The sequence below is a fragment of the Palaemon carinicauda genome, chromosome 4 (assembly GCF_036898095.1).
Source record: "Palaemon carinicauda isolate YSFRI2023 chromosome 4, ASM3689809v2, whole genome shotgun sequence".
Classification (NCBI taxonomy): domain Eukaryota; kingdom Metazoa; phylum Arthropoda; class Malacostraca; order Decapoda; family Palaemonidae; genus Palaemon; species Palaemon carinicauda.
Window position 1 is genome coordinate 176,265,275 of NC_090728.1, and position 18,988 is coordinate 176,284,262.

Here is an 18,988-nt window from a genome sequence, read left to right on the forward strand (position 1 = left end):
GTAACAGATGACCCAGACCATCTCCTACTGTGTCCAGTAAGGAGTCTGAGGCTATATCTCAAAAGAACGGCTGCAGTTCGTCCCCAAGTGCAGACATTGTTTGTGAGCACTGGGAGGACTAAGAGGAGGGTTACCAAGAATACCATCTCGGCATGGATTCGTAGAGTGATCCATCTGTCCCTGAATCCTGACCCTCCTCCGTCACATCGCCCTAGAGCACATGATGTCAGGGGCGTAGCCACGTCCCTGGCCTTCAAGAAAAACTTTTCAGTGATGCAGGTTCTACAAGTGGGGTGTGGGAGCGTCAGACGACCTTCACAGCCCACTACCTGCAAGACGTGACCCACAGGAGGCTCGATACATTTTCTATCGGCCCTGTGGTGGCTGCACAACAGCTGGTTTAAAACCTCAGGCTCCTTAATGGACAAGTAGCGGAAGGTTGAGGGCATTGTTACCCGGTCTTAGTCTGCATGAATGAAAAGGTATGTTTGGCCCTTATTCTTTTCTTCATCCTCCCCTCTCTTGGTCAAAGCAGCATCCTGGGTTCTCTACACAGCTGACCTCGAACCACTGCAGGTAAACCATGTTTCCTTATGTTCCTAGTATTAAGCTAATACTGTCACGTCCCCATACCCTGACGAGGTGGTATTGGGAGAGTCCTAGTCTAAGTTTCCATCTAAAGGACTACAGGTCAATTTCCTGGGACAAGTCACACTTCATACCTTCACACACAGCTTACGTAGGCCGCAGCCCTTGCGTAACAAGGTTCTAGTGAGGTGCAGGGACTCCTTATTGTTGAGTGCTGACACACTCAGATACTGAGTCCCCGGACAAAGCCAAAAACCAGTACTGGCTGGGACTTGCCATCCTTCCTAAGGGGTGAGTCACCCATATTAAATAGCGTGGTTTGTATTTCAGTTACGGAACAAATGACAAATTCGTAGGTAATTTGTATTTTTCCTAACTATACAAACCTTAGCTATTTAATCAAACTTGCCCGCCAGCCCTATCTAAGCAAAGTGAGCTCAAGCACAGGTGTGTGGGGGGGGGGGTTTTAGCAAGCTATCCTCCCTAACCCCCACTATCTAGCGGTGGGGTAGTAAACCCTCGTTAAAATTCTAATGGCTCGTCATTTCAGGTATGCCGAAAGTAATTACTGTACTCATATTAAATAGCTAAGGTTTGTATAGTTAGGAAAAATACAAATTACCTACGAATTTGTCATTTTTCAAGGTTAATAATTTCACTAGTTCACAGAATTCCAACAAAGGATGGGCAGTTTCAATGTTTGGTTGATAAAGATGGTAGGAATTTGGGTTATTTATGGAAATTTAAAGAAATTTCGATGGTTTGTTAGTCAGTAATTGCTATACAGTAGTTCCATGTGTATCATTGGATTATTAATACTTGGTATAATGTCATGCAGGCTACACATGATTGACAATGTAAACTAATCTAGTAAAATTCCATTATCATACACAAAGAATTGGTATATTGAGACAGGTCTCTTGATAAATCTCAATTGGTGAGCTTTTAGTGTATATTTATTTACCAATTTTAGAGTTTAGGTTGGATTTTGGTAAATGTATTAAGAGCTTATTATTAAAAAAAAAGCACATTTTCATGTTAAACCTTGAAATGGTTCTTGTTTAATCGACAATTTTTATTTATTGTTACAGATCAGTGTCGAGGTCTAGGTCCAGGTCAAGGTCAAGAGAGAGGGATAAGGATTACCGGACACACTCTAGGTCACATGGTAAAAAGCATAAATCAAGATCTCCAGATAGGAGTAGACAAAGGGATAAACAGAAGTCCAGGCATAGATCAGAGTATGATGAATCTAATAGATATAAGAATAAACGAAGGTCAAGGTCCAGGTCCAGGTCAAGGACCAGGTCCAGGTCAAGAAAGCGAGAATGGTCAACTAATAGTAGCAGAATGCGTAAAAGTCACAGGAATGCATCACCATTATCTTCATCTGAAAGTTCCAGTGAAAGTTCAGAAGATGATACTAAGTTACTTCAAATGCTAGAGGATAATAAGAAAAGGCAAAAGGAAGATAAGTTGCAAAAGAAGAAAACTTTAAAGTTCCTGGAAACTCCTGCCGAGAAACGACTCCGTAGGCTTCAGAAAAAGGTTAGATAGTCACTTCTTCAACATTATGAATTGAAATGTAGATTCCCTCCCCCCATATTAAGCTAGGGTTACCTTCCATTTTACAGCAAAAAGTTTTCAAGGCATTCTTTCTCCTCATGCAACAACATGTAGAAACATCTGTTCTGTGTTGATTATTTTTGTTTCCCCATCTGTTGAATGGAGTTCAATTTGTTCTTACGAGAACACAAATTTTCATCTTTTAATAAGGTGGTATACTTCAGCCCTAGCTGGAGATGGCCATTGGAGTATATAGCAGGGTAGTTTACGGATGGCCGGCAAGAGATGGGGAGGCCCTACCTACCCTTCTTACACCTAGCCCCCTTTTATTTTGGCTAATGTTGCAGACGGATTTAATCCTGAGCTTCCTGCTTTTCAAGCTGTCTGTTCTGTCTGAATAGTTTTGTGAATATGTGTTTTATTTTGATTTATTAACAAATGTGTGCTATAGTTCACCTGCTGAGTGTTTTTGAACAGTAGAAATATACTGTGAAAGATAGGGTGAGTTCTGTGTGAGCAGATCCCAACTGATATTTTGCTCACACCCCAACTGGTATTTGTTCCGACGCGATATAGAAACCTCGTAATCATTTAATATAGGAATTCGCTTCAGCTCAGCTGAAACAGCGGAAGAGAAAAAAAACCAGGCATTTATGCGGAATGGTTGGCTGGCGATGTTGTATAGGCCGTGGCGGGCGCTGCAGTAGGTGGCTTTTGTCACCTGTAGACCTGCACACGCTCTGCCCAACATTCAGGGGAAAACCTTGCTCTCAAGTTTCTTCCTGCCGTGAGGTGAATCCTGGCTGCCCTTGCAGTGGCAAGCTTTCGAGAATCGACGCAAATATCGTCGGACACCTAAAGCATCTGCTTCGGAGAGCTCACCTCTTTCGAAGAAGAAGAAGGGCAAGCCGGTGCAAATTGTGTCGTCTCAAGAGACTACCACAGCGAAGTCTGCTCACTCCCTCTCCAAGTCTGAAGAGGGTGTGAGTATGACTTTGGGAAGCTCGGATTCACAGCCTGTCGGGGATTCTCAGGTTTGGCCGGGGGAGAGGGTGACCTTAGCACTCCCGCCACTTCAGCAATCTCAAGGGACACCCAACAGATTGTTGGACCATCTGATACCGATGACGATACGTTACCTGGTAAGATGGGGGAACTTTGGACGTCTCTCAGCTTATCATGTAAGCCTGACTTGGATTTGTTAAAATGACGTTTAACTCTGGCGGACAAGATTGAACAACATCATTTGAATGATCCGCTTGTTGATGAACACATGAATGTAACTGATTTTGTAACTTTATCAATGCCCATGTTCCCTGATGCCCCTGTTGTTGTTGTAGACCATGTACCTGATAAAGCATCAGTTCCTGGCAAAATGCAAAATTTTCCAAGGGTAAAGCAACTGCAGGACTTCCTGTAAAAACAAGGGAGAGTAAGGTTTTAAACACTGAGATTTCTTTAACGACTGCTGGCAAACCCTTTACAGCTTCGGCCGCAATTCAGTTAAAAATAAAATCTGCCAAAACTCCTGCTGATATAATATGTTTTTCAGGTTCATCACGTTCACCGACCGGCTCTTATAAGGACATGGCTCAGGTTGTTCGTCCTCGTCCAGTGTCGTCTGCTGTTGCCTCGACCACCGTTCCAGTACCTCGGAGGGGCCACAAGAAGAGGAAGCGTGGGCGGTATTCCTCTTCAAGTTCCTCCTCCTCTCTCTCCTCCTCTTCGTCTTCATCTTCTGACTCTGACTCTTCTCTCCCAAGGAGAAAGAGGAAGGGGAAGAAGAGGAAAGCGAAGAGGGCCAGGAAGGCCAGTCGCAGTTGAAGGGACATGGCGCCCCGAGACACCTTTTCTCCTCTGGAGGATGAGGGCGACGTGAGAGATTCCCGTGTTTCCCGCGCTCGTGGGATTGTTCACGGCGAATCTCGCGCAAGGCCTCCATGCACAACAACCACGCTCGAGGGCATAGGTATCGTCTCCCAGAGCATGGTGACGGGGTCCTCGGGCCCCTGAGGTCCTGCTCAGAATCAAATTGAATCGCTCTTGAGCGGGAACATGAGAGTCGCGGCTTCGGCACGAGAAATCACAGCTATGGTCTCTCGTGAAGAATCCGCGGTACGCACGACTACCTCCAGGGGGTTAGCCACGCAGACCGACTCTGCGACTCGTGTGTCGCGTTAGCAGGGAGCAGGCCCCGACAGCCGCGCATTCGACCCGCGCAACTCGGGCCCGGCGTGGAGCCACCTCGTGGCTCAGCCCGCGACATGGGGGCCGGTCGTGCACGACCAGGCTAGCTCTCGCGCATACCAGCCGCGCGATGTGCAGCCAATTCCTATGCTTTCTGGCCATGTAACAGGTGAGGCCGCGCACACCACTCGCACGACTAACCTGTCTACACCTCCTGGCGTGAGCACTGCAGTTCCCTGCGACCCAGCTCGCGCTCGAGCTCCTTCAGGAGCTTCGTGGGGCTCGCAGCGACCAGTCACACACTCGGTCGCAGTGGGAACCTTGATGCAGTCCGTCTGGGATGAACCCTGCCAGGGTTCTTCCTCGACTCTGAATACACGCCTGGTTTGGTCTTAGGACCAGAGCAAGGGTATTCATGGGGGACGTTATCACCCGTGCAGCATGCCGCTTCCCTTACACCATCGGAAGTGGCGGGACCGAGGGATCAGCCACCTCCACGGCTTTCACCGGTCGTGGAGACGGAAGATCCCGAGGTGGAGTCGCCGTTTCTAGAGGTCATTAACCTCATGCATGAGATTAATGGCCTCAGGCTCCTCCTGCGGTAGTGTCTGAGGATAAGTGTACAGCCCTGGAGATTGTATGGGGAGCTCCCGAAAGCAGTTCACGGCCCATCACACTACCCTGGGCAAGATAAGCTGCTCGAGCATTGGTCCGAGTGAGTGACCAGATTGCAGGACCTGGTGACTCTCTTAAGAGCGAAGGTTCGAACAAGCTTCTCCCTCAACCACTCCAGTGATAGAAGAGGTACTATGTCACAGATTCTTCTGTACCTTGTCCTCTCCGTCTTGGCCTCTGAGATTTCAACTATGGAGAACATCTTTGTAGCTGCTCTCCATGCTGCTTCGTGGCTCGACCACTGGTGTGGTACGGCCACAGTATTTGCGCGGGACACCAAGCTCGTTACCCCTGAACACATGGAGCGGTACAGAAACCTGGCTTTGTCTGGTGGGAAAGCTGTTGCTTTTCTCTTGGACCAGCTTGCTACCCAGTATGCCAATTTGATCCTCAAAAAGCGTGAGGCAGTAGCCGCTCGTTTGGCGAGACAGAGGCCCTGGCACTCAGGAACATTCCTATTAGAGCTGCAACTTCTCTTTCCACCAGAGGAAGTTCAGGCTGCGCGGGATAAATGGCGCCTCGACTCGAAGGACTCCATTATCCACCAGGCGCAGGCTGCGAGTATCAACAGACCTGGTCCCGCGAAACCGTCTACGGCCAGGCCGAGTCAGGCCAAGCCCACAGGGAGTAACAAGGGTACCGCTGGTTGTGCTTCTACTGCTCCTGTGCAGCCGAGACCTGCTCCTGTTCAGAAGGGTTCTGCCTCCAAACAGACCTTTCAGCCTCCCTCGGGAGCTCCTCCACGTCAGGGAAAGAACATGGGCAAGCGAGGGAAAGGGAAACACTGAGATTGGCTTTCCCCTTCCCATGCTGCCGAAGGTAAGGGAATGCCTATCGCGCCATTGGGCGATGTGGCTGCACCTCAGGGCCCAGGAATGGGTAGTGTTGACCCTTCGCAAAGGGTACAAGCTCCCATTCGTGCTTCATCGGCTCTCCCTATCCTCCACTCCAATAGTGTCCCACACGTACGCTCCAACATCTCCGAAGGCTCTGGCCTTAGAGGCGGAGGTCCAGGAAATGTTGGAGAAGGTTGCGCTAGAAGTCGAACACGATCAGTCACCAGGGTTCTACTGTCGTCTGTTCCTTGTCGAGAAGGCGACAGGAGGTTGGAGACCGATCATCGACCTTTTGCCATGGAACAAGTTTGTTCAGCAAACTGCGTTCAAGATGCTGACAGTTCGCACTGTGCTGTTAGCCATCAGGCAGTATGATTTCATGCTTTCGATAGACTTGAAGGACGCGTACTTTTAAGTACTAGTTCATCGGTCGTCTCGAAAGTACCTCCGATTTACCTTCCAGGGCATGGCGTACCAGTTCAAAAGTCCTGTGCTTCGGACTGTGCACAGCTCCCAAGTGTTCACGCAAGTTCACGACAGTGGCAGCTTGGGCCCACTTGAGGGTCATCTGCCTACTGATGTACCTCGACGACTTGCTGATTCTCGCTTCCTCACAGGAGCAGTTGATTCAGGATCGAGACTCGCTTCTGGCAGTTTGTCGCAATCTGGGGATCGTGGTTAACTACAAGAAGTCGGACCTCATTCCTAAGCAGAAGGTGAAGTATCTGGGAATGCTGATCGATTCGGCAGCAGCTCGCGTTCTTCCCTCGGAAGAACGGATCAGCAGACTCAGAGTGGTTGCACATCCATTCTTGTCGCAGGAACAACTTCCAGCCCTCCAGTGGCAAGCTCTCCTAGGTCACCTCTTCTTGCTGGAGAAGCTCGTTCCTTTCGGGCGGATCCATCTTCGCTCTCTTCAGTGGTGTCTGAAAGAGCAGTGGTCGGCAGCCACCGATCCTCCCTCTCGTCCAGTCCTCATGGAACGCGAGGTAAATGCGGATCTTCTTTGGTGGCTAAACGAGGAGAACATCAGGAGAGGGTTTCTCATAAACCCTCCTCCACCTCAGTTCCGTCTGTTCACAGATGCGACCACGGAAGGTTGGGGTGCACACCTGGACAACTTAGTCGTGTCAGGTGTGCGGTCGGAAGAGGAGAAACACCTACACATCAACCTGCTGGAAATGATGGCAGTCTCGAGAGCACTCATTCATTTCCAGGCCCATTTGAGAGAGCACTCAGTAGTACTGATGAGCCACAACACGTCCGTGGTCGCGTACATCAACAAGCAAGGGGGCACGCTTTCACGTCCCTTGCAGCAGTTGACGAGGCGGGTGTTTCTGTGGGCAGAGAGTCAACACGTAAACTTGTCAGCCAGGTACATTCCAGGCAAGAGAAATTTTCTAGCAGACGCTCTTAAGTCGCAGAAACCAGGTAATAGGGGCAAAATGGTCTCTTCACCCTTGGGTAGTGAGTTGAGTACTCGACTTCTGGGGAGAACCATGCATCGACCTATTCGCAACACGTCACAATGCCAAGTTTCCCGTGTTTTGCTCTCCAGTACCAGATCCTGCGGCTATGTTCGAGGACGCACTGCAACATCCTTGGGATCGACTGGATTGCTACGCGTTTCCCCCCTTTTTGCTTGCTTCGCGCAGTTCTGTCCCAGGTCTTAGTAACCCCAGGACTCAGGACGACTCTCATTGCTCCACTATGGACACACATGGAGTGGTTTCCCGATCTGTTGTCGCTCCTGGTTGAGGCACCGAGAGAACTACCACACTGGTCCAATCTCCTTCGGCAACCCTTGTCGAGCAGGTACCACCAGGCGAGGCAGTCGCTCAGACTTCACGCGTGGAGACTCTTCACCATCTCCTCAGAATGCGAGGCTTTTTGCAACTCGCTGCGAGAGAGATGTCAGGGTACTTTAGAAGTGGTTGGTCTTCTGTGATTGGTGTAATGGAAGGGGTATCTCTCCAGTCAGAGCCTCTATGACTCAGATCGCAGACTTCCTAGTCTTTCTTCGCAGAGATAAGCTCCTTTCGGTTTCTACCATTAAAGGGTACAAGTCTGCCCTTGCAATGGTGTTCCGTCTGAAGGGCATAGATATCTCCAACGCCCTAGAGATTTCTATGCTTATTAAGAGCTTCGAACAGTCGTGTCCCCCGAGGGAACTTCGAGTTCCGCAGTGGGATTGCACTCTAGTTCTCGGGTCTCTTACTCATGCTCCGTACGAACCCTTGAGCCGTGCCTCAGACAGGCACTTGACCCTTAAGACCCTTTTTCTGCTAGCCTTAGCATCGGCAAAGAGAGTCGGGGAGTTACATGGCCTCTCTTGTAATGTCACTCATACAGAGGGTTGGAAGGAGATCTTGAGTTTTGTGCCAGAGTTTGTGGTCAAGACTCAGAACCCAGCGATCCACGATCCCAGGTTCGAGGCCTTCACTATTCCTTCCTTACTGGATGCGGCAAGTGGCGGTTCAGGTGAGAGGCTTCTCTGTCCCGTCAGGTGTCTCCGGCGCTATCTTAAGCGAACTCTGCATCTCAGGCCTGAATGTTGACGACTCTTCGTTAGCACCGGCAGAGCCAAGAGAGAGGTGTCGAGGAACACAATATCCTTCTGGATTCTTGAAACCATCCGCAAGGCGTATGAGACTTTCTCAAGAGTCCACGCACTAGCGAGGGTTAAAGCTCACGAGATCAGGGGCATTACCCCCCACACACACTTTCAAGAGAAATCTTGCGGTGGGCCAAGTGCTGAAGGCTGGCGTTTGGAAACGCCAGACCACCTTTACGGCCTTTTACTTGAGGGAGTTTACGCTCAAGTCCTTGGACACCTTTGTTCTTGGCCCTGTGGTAGCAGCTCAAGCTATTGTCTGACCTCTCCAGTTCCTCCGGGACAGGGAAATCTCTTGTCTTGATTTTTATGGTATGTTTGGCAGTGTGAAAGCAGTCTGCATGTGAACCGCCTTTCTCTCTGCCTCCTCCCTTGGAGTTCCATACATCAAGACAAGTCATCCCAGGTAAGATTGCTAGAGTTTGTTTACAGGTATTCTCCCCCCGTCTTCTGCTAGGTAGGGATGACGGTGGATGTATAAACCCTTCGCATTTTGGTTATGGAGGTTCATCCAGTCACTGTGACCCTAAGGTTGAGTTTCTTTTACATTCACGCTCTCAGGTTGCGTGATACCTATCGCGCGACCCGGCTCCCAGTCTCTCAGACCCCACCATCATCATGTCAGGTCGAGAGACAGGGGTAGGTGGATTTAGTCCTCTGCTCTCATTCAAGACCAGGTCTATATCTGGGCAGTTAGGTGTTCACAAGCAGCAAAGGAAGACCTCCCACCAACTAGTGAGTCGTTCTATATTAAATGATTACAAGGTTTGTATATTGCGTTGGAACAAATGACAATTTGTCCTAAATTGTATTTTTCCTAGCTATACAAACCCGTAATCATTTAATATAAATTCCCGCCTCTACCACCCCTCTCATGTTCCACATTGAGCCTAAATGTTTGAATGAGGAAAGTGGGCTGGCGGTATGGGGCAGAGCTAAATTGTATTTTTCCTAGCTATACAAACCCGTAATCATTTATTATAAATGTCCGCCTCTACCACCCCTCTCATGTTCCACAATGAGCCTAAAGCGTCTGAATGATGAAAGCGGGCTGGAGGTGGGGGGTGGGGGCCGAGCTAAGCTCCGCCTCATACCGCCAGCCAACCATTCATCATAACTGCCTGGTTTTCTTTCTCTTCGGCTGTTTCAGCTGAGCTGAAGCGAATTCCTATATTAAATGATTACTGGTTTGTATAGCTAGGAAAAATATAATTTAGGACTAATTGTCATTTTGTTTTCCATTCACAAGGGTCATGTCTTGCCTTTGTTAGCCCTGATTGAGAGTTTGTCCTAGTCTCTCTATTAGAGATAAGGCTTCAGAAGAAGAGGAGAAATGTCAAATAATTAGAAAAAGAGAAAGGTCAGATAAGTAGATAGAGGAGGAGAAAGGTCAAATAAGTGATCTACAAGGTCATTGTAGGGGAATACTTCTTTAATTTAAAAAAAAAAAACCTTTGTGATACCCTTCTTCAAATTCCCTGAGTCAGTTGTATTGGTTCATCTCATCCTCTTTGGACCTCATGATCTCTGGGAAATGCTTGAGAGTAGTGAGGTGATTAGCATGCATCCTTAGACTGGTTTTCCTTATGTCCATGCAGGTATCCCCCAGGTGAGAGCTCTATACATGTACATTGTTATACCTCCCCCTTGACTGTACCTGTGTCCAGTGTCACATGAGAGTTTGGATTACTGTAAGAAATTGTAGCCTTCTTTAGGCATTCCCAATGATCCTTTGCATCATTCCTGAACCATCTCGCTCTAGCCAAGGAGGTTCCAGGAGTCTGTGTGTGCTGTTCATCTAGTAGCTATGTCCTCTACACCTTATCTGCCAGTAGTGTTTCCTGTTGGGGAAGCCCATTCAGTTTCCTTCACTGTAGCAGTGACAAAAACCTGACCACTCCTCCATCCTTCTCCACTGCTTTTACTTTTTCTTTGTCATTTGAGAAAAAGAAATTGTCCCATTCACAATACAGTACCATAAGCTGGGTTGATGGGAGTCATGAATGAACTGTCAATATCCCTGTCTCCCTTCCTTACCCGAGACAGGAGGAATACTCTCGACTCCTCACCCAGTTTTATCTATATTAACAATGTGTGGTTAAATTAAAGTATAGTCCTGAGGAGCTTGCACATGTATGATCCCTCTTCAGGGATGCACATACGTCTTGTGGGGATGCAGATATGCTTTTTTAGTCACCCAGTCTTCAAAGTGTACTATATCCTTCATCTGCTTTTTGAATACTTGGTAAAGCTGAGAAAACTCTCCAAGTTGGTTGACAGGGATCGCAATTGATACCGATCTATTGCCTCTACAAGATCACACGAATATGTACCCAAGTCTGTTTTTGGACCCAATGTGCATGCAATGCTCTTCAGGATATGATCAATTGTCAGAGTGGGGTGCTGAGTCTTCTCACTATTTTAAGATTAATCCTGTGGAGAGTTCATTGATCTGGAGGTGCCATCCCTCACAATATATGTATTCTGAGTAGAGGAAATACTTTTTAGAAGTAATTGGCAATATTTGTGAGTTTGTTTAGAAGTGATATTTTCACCTTTATCCAGCATGGTATCTATAATTAAAAAACTTAGTACAATACTTCAGAGTTCCTCAATTTTTGTGAATTTGGTTGTGGTGTTTTGGGCTCAGTGAATTTCCGTGGTCTGTGGATCAAAAGCTTCCAGCCAATTAAGGCAGCTCCTGGATCCCCTTATGATATGTCAACCAAAATATTGTGCTTGAGGAAACAGAAGCTTCAGTACTCCTCTATTGGTTGAGAGACATGTTAGAAGGGATATCTATTTCTACTCCTGAATTGGTGGCAATGGCTTCTCTCCTGTCAGTACTGTGTTGTGGCTTGACCTTTGCTTATGCTAGCTCTTTGGAGCTAGTTTATGAGGTTAGTGTTGTGTGAGCTGCTTGCTTTTTAGTGCTGAAGGGTGACCTATATATACACTCTAGCTCAAGAATTGGATTGATTTATATACCAATATTGACAAAGGTCGGTCGTATTATAGTGTGATAAATTTGGAGTTCTTAATAAGGTAATTTTTAAATTCAATTGGACCCATTTAAGTATGGAAAGACCATTAGATAGGTCATCTTAGAATACAGTATGATATTCAAGAGCTAAAGGAAATGTTGTATGAAAAAATACCAAAAGATTAAAGATAATTTGAGATACCGTTTTTGTAATAATTCAACTCTTTAAACTGAGATCTATATTATTACAAAATGAATTATTTAAAAGAAAAGTTTCAAAATATAAGTCTGGAAACGGATTCATAGAGGCACAAGGTACTGGTAAAGAGAGATGGAGGAGATATGTTGAACAGTATATTTCCTCAGACATCCTAAAACAGTACAGTGTTGTTTTATGTAGCAATTCTCTTTGGTAAATGACTAATTTTAATTAGTTGTTTTGTTTTGAAAAATTAGACTGAAGACTAGATGCATGGTTTTCAAAGAAATTACCATTAAGCTAATTGTTGAGTGTTATCATTTCTTTTAGCATACTGTAACTGTATTTTCTATAAGTATGATATATATTTCTTTGTCAATAGTATTTCCCTAAATTATTGTGTACTTTATATCCATTGGTGTAAGTAATGGCATTATGATGAACTTGCAATTCTATTTAATCATGTAATTATTTTTTGTTCCTACAAGAAAACAAATCTTTTGTCTTTTAAATTTTGGATATATCTTCATCAGCGCTAGAATGACCATTGAATTGTTAACAAGGTTGTTGGTTAATGGCAGGTAGTGCAAGGGGGAAGCCCCGCTTACCTGGCTGTCACAGAATAGCAACTTTCAGGGATTGGTCTTTGCTCCTGGCTTCTGAGCACCAAGCTTTGCCAACCACAATCAATTCAGGATATGCCTCCCAATTTTACTTTCCAGGATACATTCGGATTTGACCGCTGGTATTCTAAGGAGAGGTGACAATCCTTAAAGTACCTTCAACGGATTGATGGTTAGTCCAGTAGTACCTTTTTAGGCACAGACATATACTTGTTCAAAGGATCGGGTAGGTGCTGGACTCCTCATCTACCTTTCAGGATGGTGTTGTTCAAGTAGTGGTGGAAGGAGTTGCTATGTATCAGTACTTTTTCATCCACTGTGCAGTATCTTTTGAGGGATCTGGTCTTTCATGGGAGACTATCGCAAACCTTCGGTAATGGCCATGCCAATTGGCTCTAGTTTGAGGAAGATCTAGCTTTTCTCTAAATTGCAGCAATAACCAGAAGTAGCTTTTTCCTCTATAAGGGATTGGACCCTGCTCTACCCATTTTTACCCCTCCCAGGCTCATTCTGGAGGATTGTTAGGAGGGGAAGGAGCATTGCAGAGGTATTTTCCCTGCTGTCAGTTAGGAGATGGCTTGCCTCTCACATTCATTTCCTTTTTCAGTCAAATCCATTCCATACATACCTTCCAAGTTCCATCACTAGACATGCAAAAGATTTGAATCAATCCTGGATTTTTGCTTAGTAAGTCTTGTATGACCTCCAGTACTCTCCCATCAGCTCTTCACGAGTCATCGCAGGGACAAAGGAAGAGTCTGTACTCCTTTCAGCCCAACCAATACTTGTCAGGCCCCATTAAGTTGGAACTTTTTCTATATACTCAGTTTCCAGAAAAGAATACTTTGTGCTTTTGGTGACAAGAAAGACTTGTACTGCATGCAGGCAGGCAGGCATTTTGAAGCTCTCTTTCATTCTTCATTTGGTCACACAATTGTTCACTTGAATGTTTATACTTTGGCCACTTTGAATGACCTCTTTGGAGCCTTTTACGGGTGAGAATGAAATTACATTTCTTATCACTACAATCTGGGTATTGTGATTGAGGTGAGTCTAATCTCACACCCAAGCAAGGGACAAATATTTGGAAATGCTGATCGACTGGTGATATTACCTTGAGCTGTACGTGGATCGTCAAACTCAGAGAAACTGTTATTCTTTTCATGATCAGTAGGAACTGCTGAACCACTCATGTTAGCAAGGAAGAACAGTTGGCAATAGGAGAAGATTGAGTTCACTCTCTTTTCTTCCTCCTTTACCAAATCCTCCTTCCCACTTCTATTTCTTCAGAACCATCTTGCAAGTTCCTTGAGACTTCTGGCATGTGCTCTTCTCCTTCGGTAGGGATTGACAGATCTCACCTGCTGACTGTTGCGTAGGGTTCTGTCATGTGGATCTGTAGGCCAAGTGAGGATAAACATTGCTCCTACCTTCAATATCCTGTTGTGACTGGAGGAACACCTTTACCCTTATGAAGCTGCTCTCCCTCTTTTAGCAAGAGTACTAGCTTTCTTCCTTTTCCCAGTACCTTTAGGGTTGGTCGAACGGTTGAGAAATTGATATGACAGTCTTCTTGAATGAATGCAGGTTAACAGTCTTGGCTGGGACCGAGCACTGATTTTATAGGCCAGACATAGGTGAGATGTTTTACACCTTGCCCAGTCCTCCCATAAATAAGAGTGTCCATGCCTTAAGAGCCGATCTCTTTTGGGGTTTGTCAAGCAGAGTGGTGGCCTGGTGTGACATCAACCACTATGGCACTTGTTGTAATTGAGTACATGTAATCCCATTGGCACCAAACCCCAGCACCTTAGGCTAGGTATGGGTATGGTGTACACTGCCCTTAAAGCCTACCTCCTCCTCTATGATGGAGTGACTCAGTCAGCTAGACGTTAATATTGGTGGGGCAGATATTTCCGACATACTTTTGATCTCATCCGTGAGACACTCTGGGTTGGCCCAAAGTTGAGTGTAGCCCCATTCTGCTACTGTAGTTCTCATGTAGATCTCTTGCCAGAGCACACTCTCCAGCAGATCATAGACTTCCTCACCTGCCTATTCAGAAGAATCACCTCAGTAGAGTTTGGATCCCTACTCCCCAGGGGAACGATCCATTCTCAAAGGGAACTTTGACCAGCCTTGCCTACCCTGGGATTTAGGTTCTGGTTTAGGATGCCCCTTATCCTGAGAAGGACATCATAGGATCTTTCCCTCAAGACTCTCTCTTCAATACTGCTACGAGAGAATTGGAGTAGAAGTAGAAAAGGTTCATCTGTATGATCTACTCTTACTCTAAGGAGCTTTGAACAGTCTTGCTTACCCTGGACCATAAGTCCCAGGATGGGATGGGCCTTATCCTAATGGCACTGTTGCACTAGCTTACTGCTAATAAGAGGAAAGCATCATAGGAATCTTTCCCTCGAGACTGCCTGTCTTCTCTGCATTGCCATTAGAGTCGGATAGTATCAGGCTCTTGTGGTGTCAAAATTTTGGGGAATGGCGGTTCTACCGCCTTTGTCGTTTTGCAGATTGTGTGACAAAGACCCAGTACCTGTCTGTCTTGAACACCCGTTCAAGCCCTGGACCTACCATTCCTTGTAAGTTGACATGAAGTTGCCTGGTGTCATGTTAGAGCACGGCATTGCTACTAGAGGAAGAGTCCACGCCTTGCATGCAAGTGTTACAACCTTCTCATTAGCCCAAGCATCAACAAGATGGAATTGTCACAACACTTTTCCTTCTGGCTTGGTGAGGCTGTTTGCTTCCATATGCAAATTTGGTCAGTGCTTACCTTTGCCATATCAGGTGAGAAATCACAAGTCTAATCCTGATAGTAACCTTCCGGTTTACCTTTAAGCGTACTTGGAACTGAAGGGGCTATGAATCTGTCTGACCAACTTTGCTTCTGTTATATGATTGTTAGACATCTAATCCTGGGCGAGTTACGCAATTCAGGACCTTTTTTGCAGTCTACATCTGCCAAGAAGAAACTCCTCAAGGATGGATCTATCATAAAAAAAGTTATTGATGTACTGTACCTAGTTTGATACTGCCGCTACCATCTCTTTGTTAAGGGGATAGGTTTTACATATAGTACTAGCTTCCTTTTAAGCCAGCACTACTGTCTATGAGGCTTATACAGCTTATACATCCTTATGATTAACTGTTAGGAAGTTGTTGGAGTCCCCTTCCTTGCTTCTGTGTGGGACCAGGATAGATGACATGTCTAGGGAAGAAAAGAATCTTCCAGTTTGGTTCTAGGGGTTGTCTTTTAACCAGTGAGTCACCTTTTTGTAGAGCATAAAAGGTTTTCATATGTTAACCTACTAGTTGTCAACAATTTAATGGCTATTCTAGTGCTGCTAAAGACATATCCAATTTTAAAGGACTCGGGTTTGTATAGATGGGAAAAATACAAATTAATTTAATTTTTTTTCTTTTTTCCAGGAAGCTAAAGAAAGAAAAAGAAAAGAGAAGATGGGATGGGATAGTGAATACCTTCACTTTACAAATGCAGATAATCCATATGGTGATAATAATCTTCTTGAAACATATGTTTGGAAGAAGAAGCTAGAAAAAGAGGGCCTAGATAATCTTGCCAGGTACAGTATTTGTAAAATTGTGTCCTGTTTAAAAGGTGTACCATCTTGTTTCCTGTTACATGTTTATTTTGCACTTCTGTAGAGTTGCTAAGTTTTTGCATGAATGCAATCCTTTTATATATTACAGGATTTATAAGATTTGTCAGAATTTTATATTACTGTACTTACAAGCCAGAGTCATTCTGTGCAACAGAATTGGATTAAATCCACTACATATGAACCTTGATTGTTGTATGTGTATGTATTTGGAATCACAACCCATGCTGCTTTGTTTAAAAAAAAATAATTTCTTTTATCCAGTTCTTCCAATCAGATGTTTCAGTAATTTTGCTAGATTTATTTCATACTGATGATTCACCTTTATTGCAAATTCTACCATGCAATACATCAATTATGATCAGTGTTATAATCAGCAAGATGGTGTATGAAAGTGTAAAAGTTACTTATTTAATGAATTTTATGGATAAAACAAGATCAGTCTGATTCGGAGATAGTGGGTCATTTTTATCGTATATGCATAGATTTTCAAAATGATTTTCAAACGATTAAGGATACATTAAGTTTGTCAGTGTAGAAGGCAAAGCTGTCATTTTGTAGATGTCTTCAAGCACAATAGGCTAAAATTCCTGGTTATACAGTAGTTCATTGTTGTAATGTACATATTTTCCCATAGGAAAGGCACTAGTACTGTTTCCATGGGGGAAATGGGGGTTCTGTTCTTTTTTCTTTTTAGCCGTCTTGTCTTTAAAAATTATTGCTCTATTAATAGGTTATTGATTATTTTTATTTTGAGGTATTTAAAGCCTTTCATTCCTTTTTATTATGTTTTAATATTTCCCCTGAATTATTTTGTAAGATTTAGTTGCTAAATACGGTATATGGAAGTGTCAATATGCTAACTATGGGAAAGAGCCAGATAATCTGTATCAGAGACTTGAAATCAAAGAAAGAAGGTATTGGTATGTATGAAATGCAGAACTGATTGCTTTAGTTTTCTATATTCTGAATAGATGATGTTCTTTAAATGGATGAATTAATTTGCAAATAATTTTTTTTCATTTCTACCATACTACATCAGGTATTTTCTGCCTTCCATGGAATTTCTAGTTATATCTAGCCCATTTTAACATGATGATAGAAATCATGGAAAATATATGTTTGTCAAAATATTACTTTACTACTACAGTATTATAATTTTTCATAGCATTCTATTCATAAAATAGGTTCAAGTTAATACAATAGAATTTTCGTATTAACTTTTTTTAATGACTTTTCTTTAAAACCCATTTTGTTCCGTAACCGAAATACAAACCACGCTATTTACAAAGGGTTTACTTTTAGCGCAGCTGAAATGACGAGCCAATAGTTTTTAACGAGGGTTAATTACCCCCGCGCTAGTTAGCGGGGGGTGGGGAAGGGTAGCTTGCTACCCCTCCCCCCTCCACACACCGGTGACTTGCTTCACTTCACTTTTGGCTCGGCGGTGATCAGACGTGTCTGTTCATCGCCTTCGTGACAGCCTTTAATTTTCTTCTTTTTCTTTTCAGCTTGTGTGATTGGTTGGAAGTTGACCTTCAGTTATTTTCTTTTATTTAATATGCGGACATGCCCTGGAGTTGCCGGCCGTCCTTGTGGGACTTTCATGTCGGACGTGATTACGGATCCTCACACCCTCTGCCCTCAATGTCGGGGCCGACGGTGCGACCAGGATAACATGTGCCGTGAGTGCAGGGAGTGGTCTGCCTCCCAGTGGGAGAGGTTTGGCCGTCGGCGTAAGAAGAAGTCCAAGAGAGACCGTTCTCCTCCGGGGTTAGCCTTGAAGGAGGAAGGTTCTCGGGACTCTTCTTCCGCCGCCCAAACCTCCTCCGAAGCTCCCCCTCGTCCGCCTCCTAAGGAGAGTCGGCCGAGTGGGAGCGCAGGCCCTTGTTCTGTTTCCCTACCTTCGGTGGGGGGAGAGGGCGTCGCCTCCCATAGCGAGGCGGTTCCCCCTCCTCCTCCGGGGGAGGTTATTGATAATAATACTTTATCCAGTGATGATCTGTTGCAGATTTGGTCGTCCCTGGGGCTTAAGGGCTTGCCCTCCAGGGTCGCTCTTATTGACCTTGTCTCGTTGGGGGCCGCTGTTAAACAGTCGCCGGTGGTAGCGGAGGTAGACCCTCTGTCTATTGTCGACGTCGTGGTGACAGAGGCCTCCGACGTGGCTGGGCCTTCCGACGCAGGTGCTGTTGCTGGTGATGGTGCTCTAGGCTCTCCTCCTCCTTCCGTGCATCCTTCGAAGGGGGAAGTGAGTCCTTCGGTCTCGACTGCTGCCCAGCTTCCTTCTGAGGGAAGTGTTTTGAAGGAGACTCCCCTTCGGAGGACCGATGGTCCCGACGATCTCCCCCGAGGCCGCCTCCGCCGTAAGGCTCACCGCCCTCTACGCCACAAGGGCCTCCCTTCCCCTTACAGGGGGACTAAGAGGCGCCTTTTTGGGTCTTCGTCCTCCGGGGGGGACTCTCCTCGTCAGCCTCAACCGACTGCTCCGCCCTCCTTGAACCTCTCTGCGGACCGCTCTCCATCTCCTGCCGGATCTTCGCCTTCTGGAGAACTCGTCACCCGACGGGCAACGGTCCCTTCGGGGCTAAGGGATTCTTCCCTTACGCGAGCAGGGCCAGCGCACAAGCGCTCTCCTGCTCGCCAGCGATCTCCTGCTCGCCAGCGATCTCCTGCTCGTCGACGATCTCCTGCTCGCCAGCGATCTCCTGCTCGTCGACGATCTCCTGCTCGCCAAGACTCTCCTGCTCGTCGGCTCTCTCCTGAGGTTCGCCCCCCTCGCCAGCGCTCTCCTGCTCGTCAGCTCTCTTCCGAGCGTCAGCGCTCATTTGAGGACCATCGCCCTGCGGTCTCTGACCACCCTTTAGTTCCTGCTGAACTCCCTGCTCACCATCCACCTGGTCCTGTGGCTACGCAACATCGTGCTGCGCGTGTGTCAGAAACACATGTTCGCCAACGCGCCAGCGATCTTCCCGTTCCTGCTCGTGAACCTATCCTCTCACAGGACACGCGTCGACCTTCTGCTCGCCAGCGATCACCAGCTCGCCAGCGATCACCAGTTCGCCAGCGATCACCTTCACAT

General features: G+C 46.0%; 1 protein-coding gene across 2 annotated transcripts in view; it reads left to right on the plus strand.

The window, feature by feature from the left end:
* cactin (cactin, spliceosome C complex subunit) overlaps nucleotides 1-18,988 on the plus strand; it is a 74,388-nt gene that overhangs the window by 18,525 nt on the left and 36,875 nt on the right. For both annotated transcript variants that reach the window (XM_068372782.1, XM_068372783.1), the window contains exons 3-4: nucleotides 1,680-2,136; nucleotides 15,719-15,873. In XM_068372782.1, coding sequence (XP_068228883.1) covers nucleotides 1,680-2,136; nucleotides 15,719-15,873 — 612 coding nt within the window. The remainder of the gene's footprint in view (nucleotides 1-1,679; nucleotides 2,137-15,718; nucleotides 15,874-18,988) is intronic.